Here is a 14,361-nt window from a genome sequence, read left to right as displayed (position 1 = left end):
GAAATTTGGTCTTGAATCCAAGAAAGTGGTTAACAATCCCATGAGCACCACCACCAAGCTGAGTGAAGATCCGCATGGAAAATCAATCGATTCCACCCTCTATAGAAGCATGATTGGAAGCTTGTTGTATCTCACTGCCAATCGACTTGATATTTCCTACAGTGTGGGAGTGTATGCTCGATTTCAATCAAATCCTAAAGAATCACACTTGGAAGCTGTCAAAAGAATCATCCGATATATTTCAGGTACAGTTCACTGTGGTATTTTCTATACCTTTGACACTAATGTGGAAATTGCAGGATATTCTAATGCTGACTAGGGCGGAAACTTAAAGGACAGAAAAAGTACCTCTGGGGGATGCTTCTTCATTGGAAACAATCTAGTTGCTTGGCACAACAAGAAATAAAACTGCATTTCCCTATCCACTGCAGAAGCTGAATATGTGGCAGCTGGAAGTTACTGCACACAAATGCTGTGGATGAAGCAAATGCTTCATGATTATGGCATCGCTCAAGGTAAGTTGTCTATTTTCTGTGACAACACAAGTGCTATCAACATCACAAAAAATCCTGTTCAACACTCTAGAACAAAGCACATTGATCTTCGCTATCATTTTATTAGGGATTTGGTTGAGCAGAATATACTTGAGTTAAGTTTTGTGCCCACTGAAAATCAACTTGCTGATCTGTTCACTAAACCTCTTGATACTGTTAGGTTTGAAATGTTGAGGAATGCCTTTGGGATCTGTGCTAAATGTTAAGGCATTCTTGTGTTTGGTCATTGTTGAATGAGCAAGTTGTGATCTTAGTGTACTTTGACCATTATCCTCAGTGAAGTACACATTTCATCGGTTAAGTGTCCATTGTTGTCATGTCTTATTCTGGACAAATAATTGTGTACTTATGTTTAGTCACTGAATCAAGTAACTCTGTTATGCACCTTACTTACAGCTTTATGTGGTGACATGTTTTGTGTTCTTTGTCAAGAGAGTATAGATGAAGTAGGAGAAATGTCTAAAATGCTCAAATGGTTTATTCCCTCTTCTCAAAGTAACCAGATCCTAGTTGTAGTGAACTTTCTAGGATTTGCAAGAAACAAGAATGGATATCTGTATCCCTCCTCTCAAAGTAACCAGGTCTTAGTTGTGGTGAACTTTCGAAGGTTTGCAAGAAACGAGTTGGTAGGTGACCTATGTACGAAAATTGTGAAAAATCAAACACCAACTCGAGACTCTCTTCTTGGAGCATCCTTGTTATGCTTAGTACCCTAAGATCGTCTGGTCTGGAGTTGCTGAGACGGGTCTTGTTACATGAGTTCTTGTTTACCATATAAAGATGTCTATGACTCTACTAAAATAAGTATCTAGGAACAATGTCTCCTACTTCTCCTAGGAGATCTCCTGAGCTCAGTTTATCTATAAAGTTCTTCTTCTTCACTTCTCCTCTCTTTCACTGAACATGGTTCTAAGCCCCATATACTGCTTGTACTCACTTTCTTCACCGGTTTACTCCTTCATGTCTAATAATGAGTACCAATCCTATTTGTTGATAGAATACATCATGATTGATACTATGAAATATGTGTCCGTCACTAAGTGATTTATGCTCTCTGTGCTCAAGCTGTGCTAGACTTTCTTCTTTCACTATGACCAATGCATTAATTGCTTCGATATTTAGTAGAGGAATATATTGTGTGCTATAATGACATATTGTGGGAATCCATGGTTATCTCAGTATCTCTTCTTGATTGCTATCTGTTTAATTTCTATTTCCTTACTGGTTAAGCATTACTTGAGGGGGAGATTTTAATTGCATGCGTGAATCTCGGCATTATAACTTGTCATAAATTCTCTCCCCCTTGGAGACGCTATCTCCAACCAATGTGTCTCTTGATTTTTCCTCTAACTCTACTGGTTCGATGATATATAAAGCCTGCGATATCTCTTTCGGATTTCACTCTGGTTTGTCTAAGTGTGTAGGTTCTTTCAAAAACTATTTCTATCACCATGGTTCGCACAAAAATTACTACTCGCCTTGGTGGACACCGGCGACTTCCTCCTCCAGAGGAAGGCCGTCAGGCAGCTGCCAGAGCCGGCGTTCTCCATCCCGGCATGCAACGTGAATGGAGTCGCAGTCCTTCTCCTCTTCCTCGTCGATTTGCATCTCCTGATCCCTCTCGCTACTCCTCTCTTTGTGATTCTATCCTCGTGGCTGACTGAAGAATCACCTGCCTCACAACTGATATGGATGACATGCACTCTCTCCTCGTTCGCACCAACCATACTCTAACCACCCTCCTCAAGGAAGTCCGGAACATGCAGCGCCACCCTCCCGTGTTTGACGCTCCTGGTCCGTCCATGCATGTCCCGGAGGACGATGAACAGGAGGAAAGCAAAGGTTCCATGGACAGCGAGGAGTATTAGGACACTGTGACCAAACTGCTGGAGGAGTTTGACGTGCCTTACCATTCAAAGGGGGAGAAGTAAAAGCTTTACATCTTTTTATTCTTTTTCTGTTTCTGCATTTTAATTTTTCATGAACAATATTTACTTTGGTTTTGTGTTTGTAAGTGCATAAGCACAGACCGCTTGGGATGCTTATTTTTGGATGATTACTATTATTACTATTATGTGATATTTGCCTTGGTGGCTTGGATCTGGAAAAGGATGGAAACTGATTCCTTAAATCCAAGCAACACCTTTTTGTTCATGATTAGTAGCTATCGGTAACGACTGACATGCAGGGGTAAAAAGATGGAAAAGTCATGTGTTGAATGGGAATGCCCAAAGAGGGAGATTGTAAGTATATTGTGCTATTACCATTCAACACATGCTCTCCCAAAGCTACTAGGAAATCAGAAGATACAAAGGATTAGGAGAATATCTCTCTTGCCTTTCCGGTGGTTCAAGGCTATGAAGGAAGATTGCAGAATCGGATCATCCAAGAGGAAATCAAGGAAATCATGCTCACTGATCTTGATAAGATGATGTCTTTTAATACATATCATTTTTGCATGATTCTAAATTGATTTACAATGCTTTCAAAACGCATATCTTATAAAGATTTGATTGCATATTCAAAACAGTTTTAAAACCTTCCATATTTACCTTACTCGGTAATTAAGAAAAGATTTGTTTGAGGGGGAGTCTTGCTTCTCTATAAAAGGGTTTGAAACTGCATTTTTGAAAATAGAGTTTTTGAAGTTAAAAAGGGTGTTGCGTGTGTTGCGTAGTCTTCACAAAACGTTTTCATAAAAAAAATACTCTCCATTATTCATTATTGTGTGTGTTTTCCTTGATGGACTACATGAGATCAGAGGAAAAGAAAGTTGAGATAGTGCAGATTGCTTTACTGCTGTAGATCAGTTTGTTCTTGTGTAGAATAGGTTGTGCAAGGTGTAAACAAGTTAGCTGATTTGCTTGTAATGTGGTTGTGTTAAATACCACAACTTGTTTCTTGTAAAAACCTGATTTCATAGTAGATTGCTTTCTATGTGTGGGCTACAAAAATAGCCTCGCAGTGATGTTTCCTCAGTGGTGAGGTTTACACTGCGTTAGCAAGTTTTTGTGTTGTGAGTTGTTCAATTTAAGCATCTTTGCTCAAAATAGTTCCATCTAGTATTTTCAACATATTATATATATCAACTTGATTTTACTGTTTCTTGACCATTCTCAGATCAGACCTAGTTAAACTTTTGTGTATTGGATAGTTTAACAGTTTCAATGCTTTGATTTAAGCACATGGTAAATATCACCTTGATTTTACTTGAGTAGTTCATGTTTATCTCTAACTAGCTGTCAAAATAGATCCACCTCTTTGAATAGGAGAGAGAAGATGGATACCAGCATTCCTTATGAATTTTTGTCTATAGGGGATGCAAGTAAAAGAGGGCTTCGATCGTCATGACATCATCTAAGGTAAGGGTAAATTTTTGTTCAATATAGAATGGAAAATAGTGCGATCTCTCTTGTTAATGAGAGATTACATTTCTTCGTAAATGTCCCTTCTCTGGAGACTGCTTATTACATTCTTGAACACTTCAGGTAGTTTGTTTTGATATATATCATAACAATGTTTTGCAATATACATGCGATAATCTGTAAGAACTTAAGAAAATTCAGCTCATTATTAGCATCTTACAATTTTTTTAGCATCTTACACTTATTTTAGCGGATTACACATCAGGTCATTATCAGATCACATATGGTAAACAAGATCAACTTTACACAAATATTTTAGCATCTTACAATTGAGATATTGGAGGAAACTAAAGTATACTATTATAAACAAATTTTTTTAATGTATGTAGAAATATGAAATTTGGTGTGTGGAAAACAAATTGGGAACGCACGAGTACTCTCTTTAATTTCATGCGTTGATTAATGAAATAATGAAAATAATTTTTTGCAGTTATTATTACGTTATGAATTAAAAAACTTTTTTTCTCTTAAAACAAACATGTACATCACGCCTTTAGATGTCACATGAATAACATGCATTATGAAATGTTGAGTAACATGGCTCGTACGTTCGGCTTTACATAGAGTTAATGGATTTGCCAGGACATTGGTTCATCCTGGATTATTGATGTAGTTGGAGAGTTTAATTGGAGTTTTCTAAATATTTTTGTAGTAGGCTAGGGAAGTAGATCCTTTTACTCTGTTATTATCCTCTTGATCAAGTTAATGGAATTCCTTTTTAATAAATAAAAGATTGCAATATATATGAACTATTGCTGAAATGATTTTCCAAAAGCTAACAAGCCAGAAAACTGTGGTCTCGGTTTAACGAGTTTCACAAATTTAATCCAACATGAAACATATATATAAATGTTTAACCTGGCTCTTATAGTTGTTGTTGTTTTTTTTTTTTTGTCAAATGATCACAATTCTATAATCTTTCTTCATCTTGTAGGTATTGGCAATACAGTGAAATAATTTCAAAAGTAAATATTATTCAAGTAGCAATATAAAACCTAATAAAACTAGACTACATAACACGGTTGTTTCTTGTTCTGATGGTAAGGATCGAAAAAGAACTATCCAGTTACCATGATCCTTGAGCACCTGCTGTTGGATTTTGGAAAGCAGAGAAATTCCAGGAAGTCTTCAAGGAGTAGGGCTGAGAGATTGTTACACCTTCTTTAGTGATGTTAGCTATCTGAAGCTTGTTGACAGCAGACCTATCATGATACACGCATGCATTTCTCCAGAAGTCTAACACCTTCTTCGAAACTCAAGTCCTTGCGCCATTCATCACGAAGAATAGGCCTTGCAAGGTGGTTTCCAAATCCGGTAGCGACATGATTGTCCTCAAAGTTCAAACCTATCATAGTAACGATTCCGAGGTATGTCTTACCGTTCTTCACTCCACCAAGCACAAGCGAGTTCCACAGCGGATCAAACTTGTTACGCCTGTTGTACATCACACGGATCAAGTAGCTGTGGATCTCTTTAGGTCCCAAAGAGTTTCCATCGTCACACATGCTGTCCTGTTGGGTGAGCTCGTCAAGATAACGTAGCAGCTCCTGGAAATCACTGATTTCTCCACTTGCGCCGAGAAGAGAATGCTTTCCAATAGGCTTCATTCGTTCGATGCTCTTGTATCGGAGGGTCGATCCATAGGAACCTCCCATATCAGCAGCCATCAAAACTCCATCTTTGTATTTGAGAGCCACAACAGACGTGCCAGTCACGTAGGGGTTCAGTGTTCTCTGAGACGGAGAGGCTTCTGGGGAACACAGTAGGCTGGATTTCGCCTGGTTCGAGTCCATTGAGTTCATTTTTCATTCGCAAGATTTGTCAGTGATGAGAGAATAGTATATGGTCTACAGCTTCTTTTGAAGGTACATATATATAGAGACTAATCCTCTGCGTTTGGTAGGTGTAGTCTCAGACTCCGGTTTGCACAAGAAATTCTTAGCCGGATGGGAACGTAGGAATTGGTTTCTCCTAGTGAGACCCGTTAATAATCATATTAGATTTGATAGTCCTAATTAGAGTTGGAACTGAAAGTAGTCTCGTTGATTTTTTTTGAGGAACATGGTGTGACGAGCCCTAAATTCCATAGATAAAAGCCAAAATAAAAACACTACACGTCTGATTAGGGCTGTGCTTAATAGTTTGAGTATCTCCTCGCCGAAAATTGAGCGTTTATTTTGATACTTGTACTATCATCTGTAATTCCATATCGAGTATGTGTCAACAAAATTTGAATTCTCATTGGAAAAAAAAAAAATTAACACTGGCAGTGAGTCCAGTGACTGCCGATAGTTCTAGTTCCTCGAGTTCAAGCGGAATGTCCAAGATTAGACCTTCGAATACTGGAAGCCTTTTTTATATATAGAACTATTCCGCTTTTCCTGAATAAGAGTCGAGAACATTGGCAGTAAATGATTGACCATAAAAATAAACACACTAGTTATTTCAATAGGAAAATTAACCAGTCAGTGATATTGGAGGAAGCCTGCTAGCCATTGGAGGATACAACTATATCACAGCATCCTCAAAAACCTAATGAGAAGCTTTGTTAATTTAATGATAGACTGGTACTTGAAAGCTGCCAAGTTCCAACTTCCGTGTAAACAACTTGGAAATCAAGTAACGGAGCTCTTTGAAACCTGGTCCAGCATGAAATGCAGACCAGTTTCAAGGTTCTGACAACAGGAAGGCCTCCCCACACTGCAATGGACTAAATTTCCCATTCAGAATAGGTCCTCTATTGTCATTAACTGGTGGCTGGTGCTAAGAAGACACTGCAAGGAAACCATATCGTCAACAGGTTACTATCGTTTAAATATAATATTAAAGAAGGATACTGTATTTTCAAAGAACCAACCATAACTAACGAACAAGGAGAGCAGTCTAATAGAAAGAACAAGTTGAGCAAGGACCTTGATCTTGACAGCCATAAGCTTAGACAATACAAGAACATGCTTCTGCTCGCATGAACCACTCGCATGGAGGCTGATCTCAACCAGAGTAGCCCTGTTCCAGTTATAATGACAGAAAGGTGTTCAAGAAAAGCTTCACCCAATCACCCTTCAACTGGTGGGGTGGCTGGTGCTGAGAAGACGTTGCAAACAAAATATACCAAATTCAAAACATAAGAATTGAAAACATAACAAGAAAAACCCTTTTGCAACTTCTTGGAATGAATAAAGAAGTCTGCATATGCTGTCAGCAGTAATACAACACTGGAGTCATATACTGCAGAACAAACGATACTTCTCTACAATGATATGCAATCACTTTCAAGTGTCACACTGAATCGAATAACATTTGGTTGGCACTTTTAGACAGGGTTTGCATATATGCACCTACCTCTCGTTGACTTGAAGCAAGGACTAAATCGAGGTTGCAGAACATTGTTCTTGATAACAAACCATGAAATACATACGTATGCAAAGAGAGATGATTTGTATATAGAAAAACCAGTATCAAGAATCAGTTTGCTATAATAATTTGTATACAAAGCTCAAATCAGAACTTACTTTCAGTGATGTGGGTCAATATCAGTTCACTTGCTTTACATTAAGGTTGTAACTTGTAAGCATTGAAGGATTACGATAATAACAAAATCAACCATGATCACTGTGGCTGAGAACCTGAAACTGAGTGATGCTACCATCATATGAAGATCAGATGAAAAACTACAAGTCTCTGAGACTCTGATGATGGGCCAATTACAGTAGGTTAAACTCTTGACAGAATCCTGATGATATCGTCATTATTACCATTCTGGAATACCAAATCCAAAGGTAACAATCATGTAATACATAGGTTATCTTTACTACAAGCAATGTATCCAAGCAAACCTCAATGAAAATTCTATATGAGGAAACACTCAAACCAATGTTTTGGAGCAGCTGGGTGGATTGTAAAGGCCTGTGCTACAAATCTCTTTTCACTGGTAGCAATCATGGTTGCAAAGGAATAACTTTCAGGATGCAAACCCTTCTCTTTAAGCCATGCAAAAAATCTGTATCTAGGCTTAATCCGGTTCTCCAAATCAAAACACAAAAATGCTGGAAAAACATTGAGGTACTCCAACGAGGATTTCATTTCACCGCAGAGAAAATTTACTTTCTCTTCAAGATATTCTGGGTTCTGATTCAGGATTTTTGGCGCTGTGCTTATAATCAAACAAAGCTGTGAGAATTCAAGCCCTGCATTAAGAAGGATATCAAACCGCTTTTGTAACTCACTGCTTCTGCCATGTATGCGGGCCAAGACCTTCAGAGTCAAAGGGTTCTCTCCAAAGCCGATGCCATGCATGAAATTCAATTTCTTCATTGCATGAAGAGGAGTTTTACAAGATTGGAACTGCTCCAATCCATTACTAAATTCTTTCTTCATGTGTTCTTCATCAGAATCACTGAGTACATAATTAGCTAGCAATTGATGTTCATTCTTAATCCTAGTGAAGAACCACTCATGAAGATCCAAAGCCCTCATCAAATGAGGTACATTGACCATTTTATTTCTTCCCATCGCATAAGGATATTTTTGACTCACTTCCTTCAATTCATTCTCATTCAATCCTAAATGTTTCAACAATCCCAAAGTTGATATCACAGTTTTTTCCAGTTCAAGATTCAAAACTTCCGGTCTTTGAAGAAGCAATAAACCTACATCCTCCTTCCTAACACCTAATCTACAGAAGTAATTAGCTTTCCGAACCAACACCTCTTCCGGGTGTTGAAGAAAAATATCTTTCTTCCTACCCAACAGCTCCCCCACCTTCCCTTTTTCGATACCCAAATCATAAAACACCCTCACCGTCCTACAAACCTCATACCAAGTATCCACATTTCCCTCAACACAATTTGCAATATCAAGCTCCACAAAAACCCTCTTCAAATCATCCATCAATGCCACAACCTCCCCACCCAATTCCCCGTCGACGCGCAACAACCGAGGGAAAGCCAAGCACATCCCCACAACCGAAAGATTACTCCACCCGTACTCCTTAAACCCACAAAGCCTAGCTTTCAACTCCTCGGAACTCTCTCGAAAAATACAATGCTCCTCCCTATACAACTTCCCCAACATTTTCCACGGAAACCCGAAACCACTAAGCACACAAGCAGCATCCAAAACAGTCTCGTCTTCCGAAAAGAAAAACGTATTGGTTGGTAAAAACTCAGAGACTTGGGAGTACTCTATGCCAATGCTTTCAAAGAAAAACTCAAATTCATTGATGGGGTGGTACCTGAGGAACCTCTGGAAGCTTCTGGGGAAGTTGGGGGCGGAGTAGGGGACCTTCTTGACGAGATTGGCGAGGGAGAAGAGAGCGTTCTTGCTGATGTGCTCGGCGTAGGTGTAGGGTAGGGACCTGGTGGTGTGGAGGTAGTCAGTGAGGACTTTCTGGGCTTGGTTGATGGCTTCGGACTTGTACTTGGTGGGGACATTGGGGACTTTTGGGAGGTTTGTGGTGGTTTTGGCGGCAGTGGAGAAGTGGTGAGAGAGGAGCGTGAAGAGGGATTTGGGGAGGGGCATGGTTTAGGGGCTTTTTCTGAAAAATTTGGGTTTTATGGGGTCATGAGTGTAAACATAAGCAAACAAATGAAGGTGGATTGAGGGTAAATACTCGATCAGAAAATATAAAAAAGAAATTATTAAACTAAAAAAAAAAAAAGACACATACAAAGTATGAAAGTATCGCAAGAGTACCTACAATATCTACGCATATTTGAGTTTTATGTAGGTATGTAGGGTATTTTTGGATGTGCTTGAATTGTTTGTTAAAAATGTTGAATTGCTTCAATAATGACTCTTTCTGACAATTCTATTCGATGAGTCGTTGCATGTAATTTCGTTGATCAGTCAAATAATTAATAGATTTAAAAAAAAAAAAAATCAAGCTGAGACAAGAAATTTTAAATGAGAGTGTAGTGCTATGCATTTTGAGCTATACCCATCAGATAAAAAAAATGAAAAAAAAAAAAAAAGATGGCTGGAGTGCTAGCTCCACAATGGCAATGATACTCAAAATATATAATACGAAATAATCCTAGTGTTTTCATATTATTAATAGGTCCAACGACTATGCTGAGAATTCCTCTCCAAATAGATGTTCTTGGTTAAAAAAAAAAACTATTTACCAAATGAGTTCAGTTCAGTTTCTTTTATTTGATTTTCAATGTTGAAAATTGAACTTTATTGCTCTTTGATTAAATCATTTCGGTATTAATTTGTTTTAAGAAATTCCATTAAAACGTTATACTGAACTTGACAGGTCAATTTAGTTCCATTCATGTAAATTTCAATGATTCAACTCAATTTAATTAATTTAAATTTCGATAATTTAAGTCGCATATTAAATCAATTTTCGACTCCAAACCAATGAACTAAAAACAAGTAATTTTTGGCATTAACAAAAGAAGTAATTTTGAGGGTATAACAAAACCCCGGGTAACTTTTTGACGGCCATTTTATTTGGTGAACCAAAACTAAACCCAAACAGTAGAAGCTATTAAGCTAATGGCGGAGCCCGGCCAAATGCCCATATACCCCCAACAAATCCAAATGCCACCCACCTTCATACCCATACCAGCCTCCCAACCCGCGCACCCGCCCTCCATGAAGCGCCGCCGCGACGACGATTTTCCGCCGATGCAAATCGGGCCGGAACCCCTGGACCCAGCCCCAAAGCGCCGGGCCAAGGCCCAAGACGTCATCTTCCGAGTCGTGGTCCCGTCCAGACAGATCGGCAAGGTCATCGGCAAAGAAGGCTGCCGAATCCAGAAGATTCGTGAAGACTCCAAGGCCACCATCAAAATCGCCGACGCCATAGCTGTATCATCTAACTCTCCCACCTTTCTTGTTTCAATTCAAACTATTTTCTCTGTTTTTCTGATCGATTTTTTTTTTTTTTTTTTTTTTTTTCTGGCAGAGGCACGAGGAGCGTGTGATTATAATAAGCTCAAAGGATGGTGATGAAGATACTACTGATGCCGAGAATGCCCTGCAGCAAATAGCTGGCTTAATTCTCAAGGTGATGAGCTACCTCAGTTGTGGTTTCTAAGTTGGTAAAATGAGTTGCCTCATAGTAATTTTCGAACATTAATCCGATTATCGCATTTTGTATCGAAAGCTGAATCATTTTATAGTACAGAAAGCTGCAAACAACCTGTTATTGCATATGATGGTTCAAATCATTACTTAGAGGTTGTCATGCTTTTGTGACAAGTACTAAGTGCTAGAATATGTGTGGCATTTGTTTCTGAAGTTGTCTAAATGACTGGAGTGTTTTTGAGTCTGTGAATGCTCTGATGAGATGACTGATACTTGGATGGATATTGTTAATAGGATGATGAGAATAGTGCTGATGCGGCAAAAGTTGGTGCGGGACATGTGGCTGCGAATACGATAAGACTTTTGATTGCTGGTTCCCAAGCAGGTTCTTTAATTGGGATGTCTGGTCAGAATATTGAGAAATTGAGGAACTCCTCTGGGGCCACAATCACAATCCTTGCTCCAAGCCAGTTGCCTTTGTGTGCGTCTGCCCATGAATCTGATCGAGTGGTACAGGTCAGTTAGTATCTTGAAACTAGAAGGGCACTGGCTCTATGTCCTCTTTGTAATTTCATACAGTTGGTACTATTAATGACTTGGCTTACTATATCTTGCAGAACCTGTAGTTCGGTTCTGTTTCAAATATTCTGTTAGCTATTAGACTTGCTGATAATTGACTTTCTTGTCAAAGTCAGATATCAGGTGATGTCCCTGCTGTTCAGAAAGGTCTGGAAGAGATTGGTTGTCAACTAAGGTTTTACATTGAATTCGTTTTTTGTCCCAAACTGTTCTTGATCATGTTTAGTTTTGGCGACTCAATGTTGTTTTTCCTTTCTTTTCTTAGAGAAAACCCCCCTCGGCAAGTGATTTCTATCAGTCCCGCTTATAACTATACAGCTATTAGGCCACCTCAAGTTCAACCATACATGGACCCAACTTCAGGTTATTCAGTCTTATCCATAGAAGAAAAAATTAATATTACGAATGCCACATTATGCGGCTCTATGAAGTTTTGATTTTGTCTTATAACCACATCATCTTTAGGACAACCAATCTTGCAGCTGAATATATTACTTTCGAGATGTTGATATCGGAAACAATGGTTGGTGGGTTGATTGGTAGATGCGGCTCCAACATTTCAAGGATCAGAAATGAGTCTGGCGCAATGATCAAGGTGGCCTGATTCTTTAAGCTTTAATAATCGTAGTCTGCGGTTTAACTCCTAATTAGATCTTGCGACAACTATATGCCATAATTCGCATCTGAACCTCTCAATCTTCTGGTTTTCCTATGAATGTTTTGGGTTTTTTTCGGAATACTGAGGGTTTATGTTTTGTAGGTTTATGGTGGGAAAGGTGAACAAAAGCATAGGCAAATTCAGTTTTGTGGTAATCCTCAGCAGGTATATCTATATTTTGCTGTGTTCGACTTGTCAATTTAAGCCATGAAAAAAAAAAAAAAAAACACGCGCGCGCACACAATTGGTAGTGATATAGACATTCAAGGCTAGTTTTGCGACAGTTTCAGTACATAGTTACATTCTAAAGTGTAACTGTTCAATGAGCATCTCAATTGATGCACCTCATCTTTCAGTTTAAGTTTGGCCAACTTAACTAAATACTACTCTAGCGAGCCCATTATTAAGTGACCACGCAAGTAATGCTCTCTATTCTAGCAAGTAGGGAATGGTTTAATAGATTGCATATACTTGAAAATTTTTAAAGAACAACTCAAAATGGAATGTTGAATTTATAAAATAGAATAGGAAGCCACTCTTCCCATTAAAATGTAGGGGGGACTACATGCTAAAATAGCAACGTGAAAGTTTGTTGGAGCATGGTTTTCTCAACATCCCTAAATTGCTAAGGAACGTGAATAGGTAGTCTGTTGAAGCTGCTCTGAGTTGTTTTGATGAGAGTCCTTGCGTTTTAGTTTGGTGCTTTTTAGTTGACCGGCGTACTAGAGTATATGAATAGATAATATTTGTAGTTTTATCCATTAACTTACATATCAATGGAACTCGAGAAGTTGAACAATATTTTGAAATTTACTAGAACTACATTACAAAGCACAGCTATTTATTGAAATAAAACCGGTATCTTAAAATAACATATTGCATAGTCTCGAAACAAGCATATTGTGCTTAATTTCCTTTTATAATTTATGAATCTTTTTGACATTAAGGTTCTTATTTTCATGAGATCTTTGTTTGGTTACCAGGTGGCATTGGCAAAGCAGCGGGTTGATGAGTACATCTACTCCCAGTTGATACAACAAGCAGGTGCTCAACAGACAGCGTAATCTTCCTGCATTAATGCTGTCCGACTTGGTTTGTTACTTGTCCTGGCATGTAACATGATTTAAGAAGAGTAATCTCGGTTTTTTATCCTCACAAGTTGATTTTCCAAAAGCAAGTATCTTACAACATGTGTACTTGTAGAACTAACAACTGTAAGTGGGACCATTTAACTATAAACCATAGATGCTTTAAGTGTATCACATATGCTGTTAAATATTTAACAGAGGGTACAATATTGGAAAAGCTTTTTCTGGGATAGGTTTTATACCCATCGCACCAAATTTTTCTCTTGCTCTTTTGATTTGCAAGTCATTCATTACTATTTGATTTACTTAATGGAGCAAGTTTGTGTGGTATCATCGTTAAAAGTATAATTAGCATAGGATAAAGCTTCACCTTCTTTTTTCCATTTTGTTTTTTTTGTGTGCGCGCGCGATATATTCCTCAATTCTTGTCCCACTTTTAAGCTAATTAGATGTTCTAACCGCAGGTAACAGTAAAGGTGAAGCGGAGTATTCAGATTTTGTACCACCGTTTCGGCATTCAGCACCATAGAAAATTCAGACCACTTTAACTGTTGACTTTAGTGCTTCATTAGTGTATTTATAAATGTGAGCATTGCAGTTGATGTGCCGGGGTCTTTTGAAATTTGGCTATATACTGCAATTGTTTGTAACGGTTGTGTTTGGACTTTGGAAGGTAATTGGAGATAGTGAAGGTTTACATGCACAATCCAGAGAATTATCCGCAACTTCATAAGGCTTTTGAGATAGTTTTCGTGCACGGATTTGTTCATGACTTCAAATGAATTTGATCATTTGATGTGTGAGTTTAGAAATCTATCCTTGATTTGGAAGTCATAGAGCAATTTTACTTCCTTGGTAAATTGGCTCGGGGGAGTTTACCAATAGAGATATTATTGTTAAGATGACATCAGAGATATCAAAAATCTGCAGTTTGTTTTAGGGAATCAGAAACTGAGAGAAATTCGCTGTGTATATTGATAATAGGGGCCTCTTTATATAGAGGATTACAATTCTTTATA

General features: G+C 38.3%; 2 protein-coding genes and 1 pseudogene across 8 annotated transcripts; 1 reads left to right on the top strand and 2 right to left on the bottom strand.

Annotated features, from left to right (window-relative positions):
• Positions 1-5,045: 5,045 nt before the first annotated feature.
• On the bottom strand, positions 5,046-5,781 carry LOC112166590 (annotated as a pseudogene).
• A 437-nt stretch (positions 5,782-6,218) lies between these two features.
• Positions 6,219-9,584, bottom strand: LOC112176475 (transcription termination factor MTEF18, mitochondrial). Of its 4 annotated transcripts, none has more exons than XM_024314419.2 (3): positions 7,492-9,584; positions 6,892-7,063; positions 6,225-6,753 (listed from the first exon to the last, which is right to left on the bottom strand). In XM_024314419.2, exon 1 carries the CDS (start codon positions 9,497-9,499, stop codon positions 7,829-7,831), a length of 1,671 nt encoding a protein of 556 aa, XP_024170187.1. In that variant the 5' UTR covers positions 9,500-9,584; the 3' UTR covers positions 6,225-6,753; positions 6,892-7,063; positions 7,492-7,828. The 4 variants fall into 4 exon arrangements, with proteins under 4 accessions (XP_040361514.1, XP_024170180.1, XP_024170187.1 ...); XM_024314426.2 differs by having other exon boundaries at positions 6,892-6,985; XM_040505580.1 differs by having other exon boundaries at positions 6,219-6,753; positions 6,837-9,584.
• An 853-nt stretch (positions 9,585-10,437) lies between these two features.
• Positions 10,438-14,088, top strand: LOC112195017 (poly(rC)-binding protein 4). 4 transcript variants are annotated; one of them, XM_024335311.2, is made up of 9 exons: positions 10,438-10,798; positions 10,896-10,997; positions 11,312-11,533; positions 11,713-11,771; positions 11,862-11,959; positions 12,079-12,191; positions 12,357-12,419; positions 13,238-13,298; positions 13,807-14,088. In XM_024335311.2, exons 1-9 carry the CDS (start codon positions 10,484-10,486, stop codon positions 13,869-13,871), a joined length of 1,098 nt encoding a protein of 365 aa, XP_024191079.1. In that variant the 5' UTR covers positions 10,438-10,483; the 3' UTR covers positions 13,872-14,088. The 4 variants fall into 4 exon arrangements, 3 of the variants coding, with proteins under 3 accessions (XP_024191079.1, XP_024191101.1, XP_024191090.1); XM_024335333.2 differs by having other exon boundaries at positions 13,238-13,314; XM_024335322.2 differs by having other exon boundaries at positions 13,238-13,346.
• The last annotated feature ends 273 nt before the right edge of the window (positions 14,089-14,361 follow it).

The sequence above is a fragment of the Rosa chinensis genome, chromosome 1, assembly GCF_002994745.2.
Source record: "Rosa chinensis cultivar Old Blush chromosome 1, RchiOBHm-V2, whole genome shotgun sequence".
Taxonomy (NCBI): domain Eukaryota; kingdom Viridiplantae; phylum Streptophyta; class Magnoliopsida; order Rosales; family Rosaceae; genus Rosa; species Rosa chinensis.
This window is presented reverse-complemented; position numbering and strand designations above follow the sequence as displayed.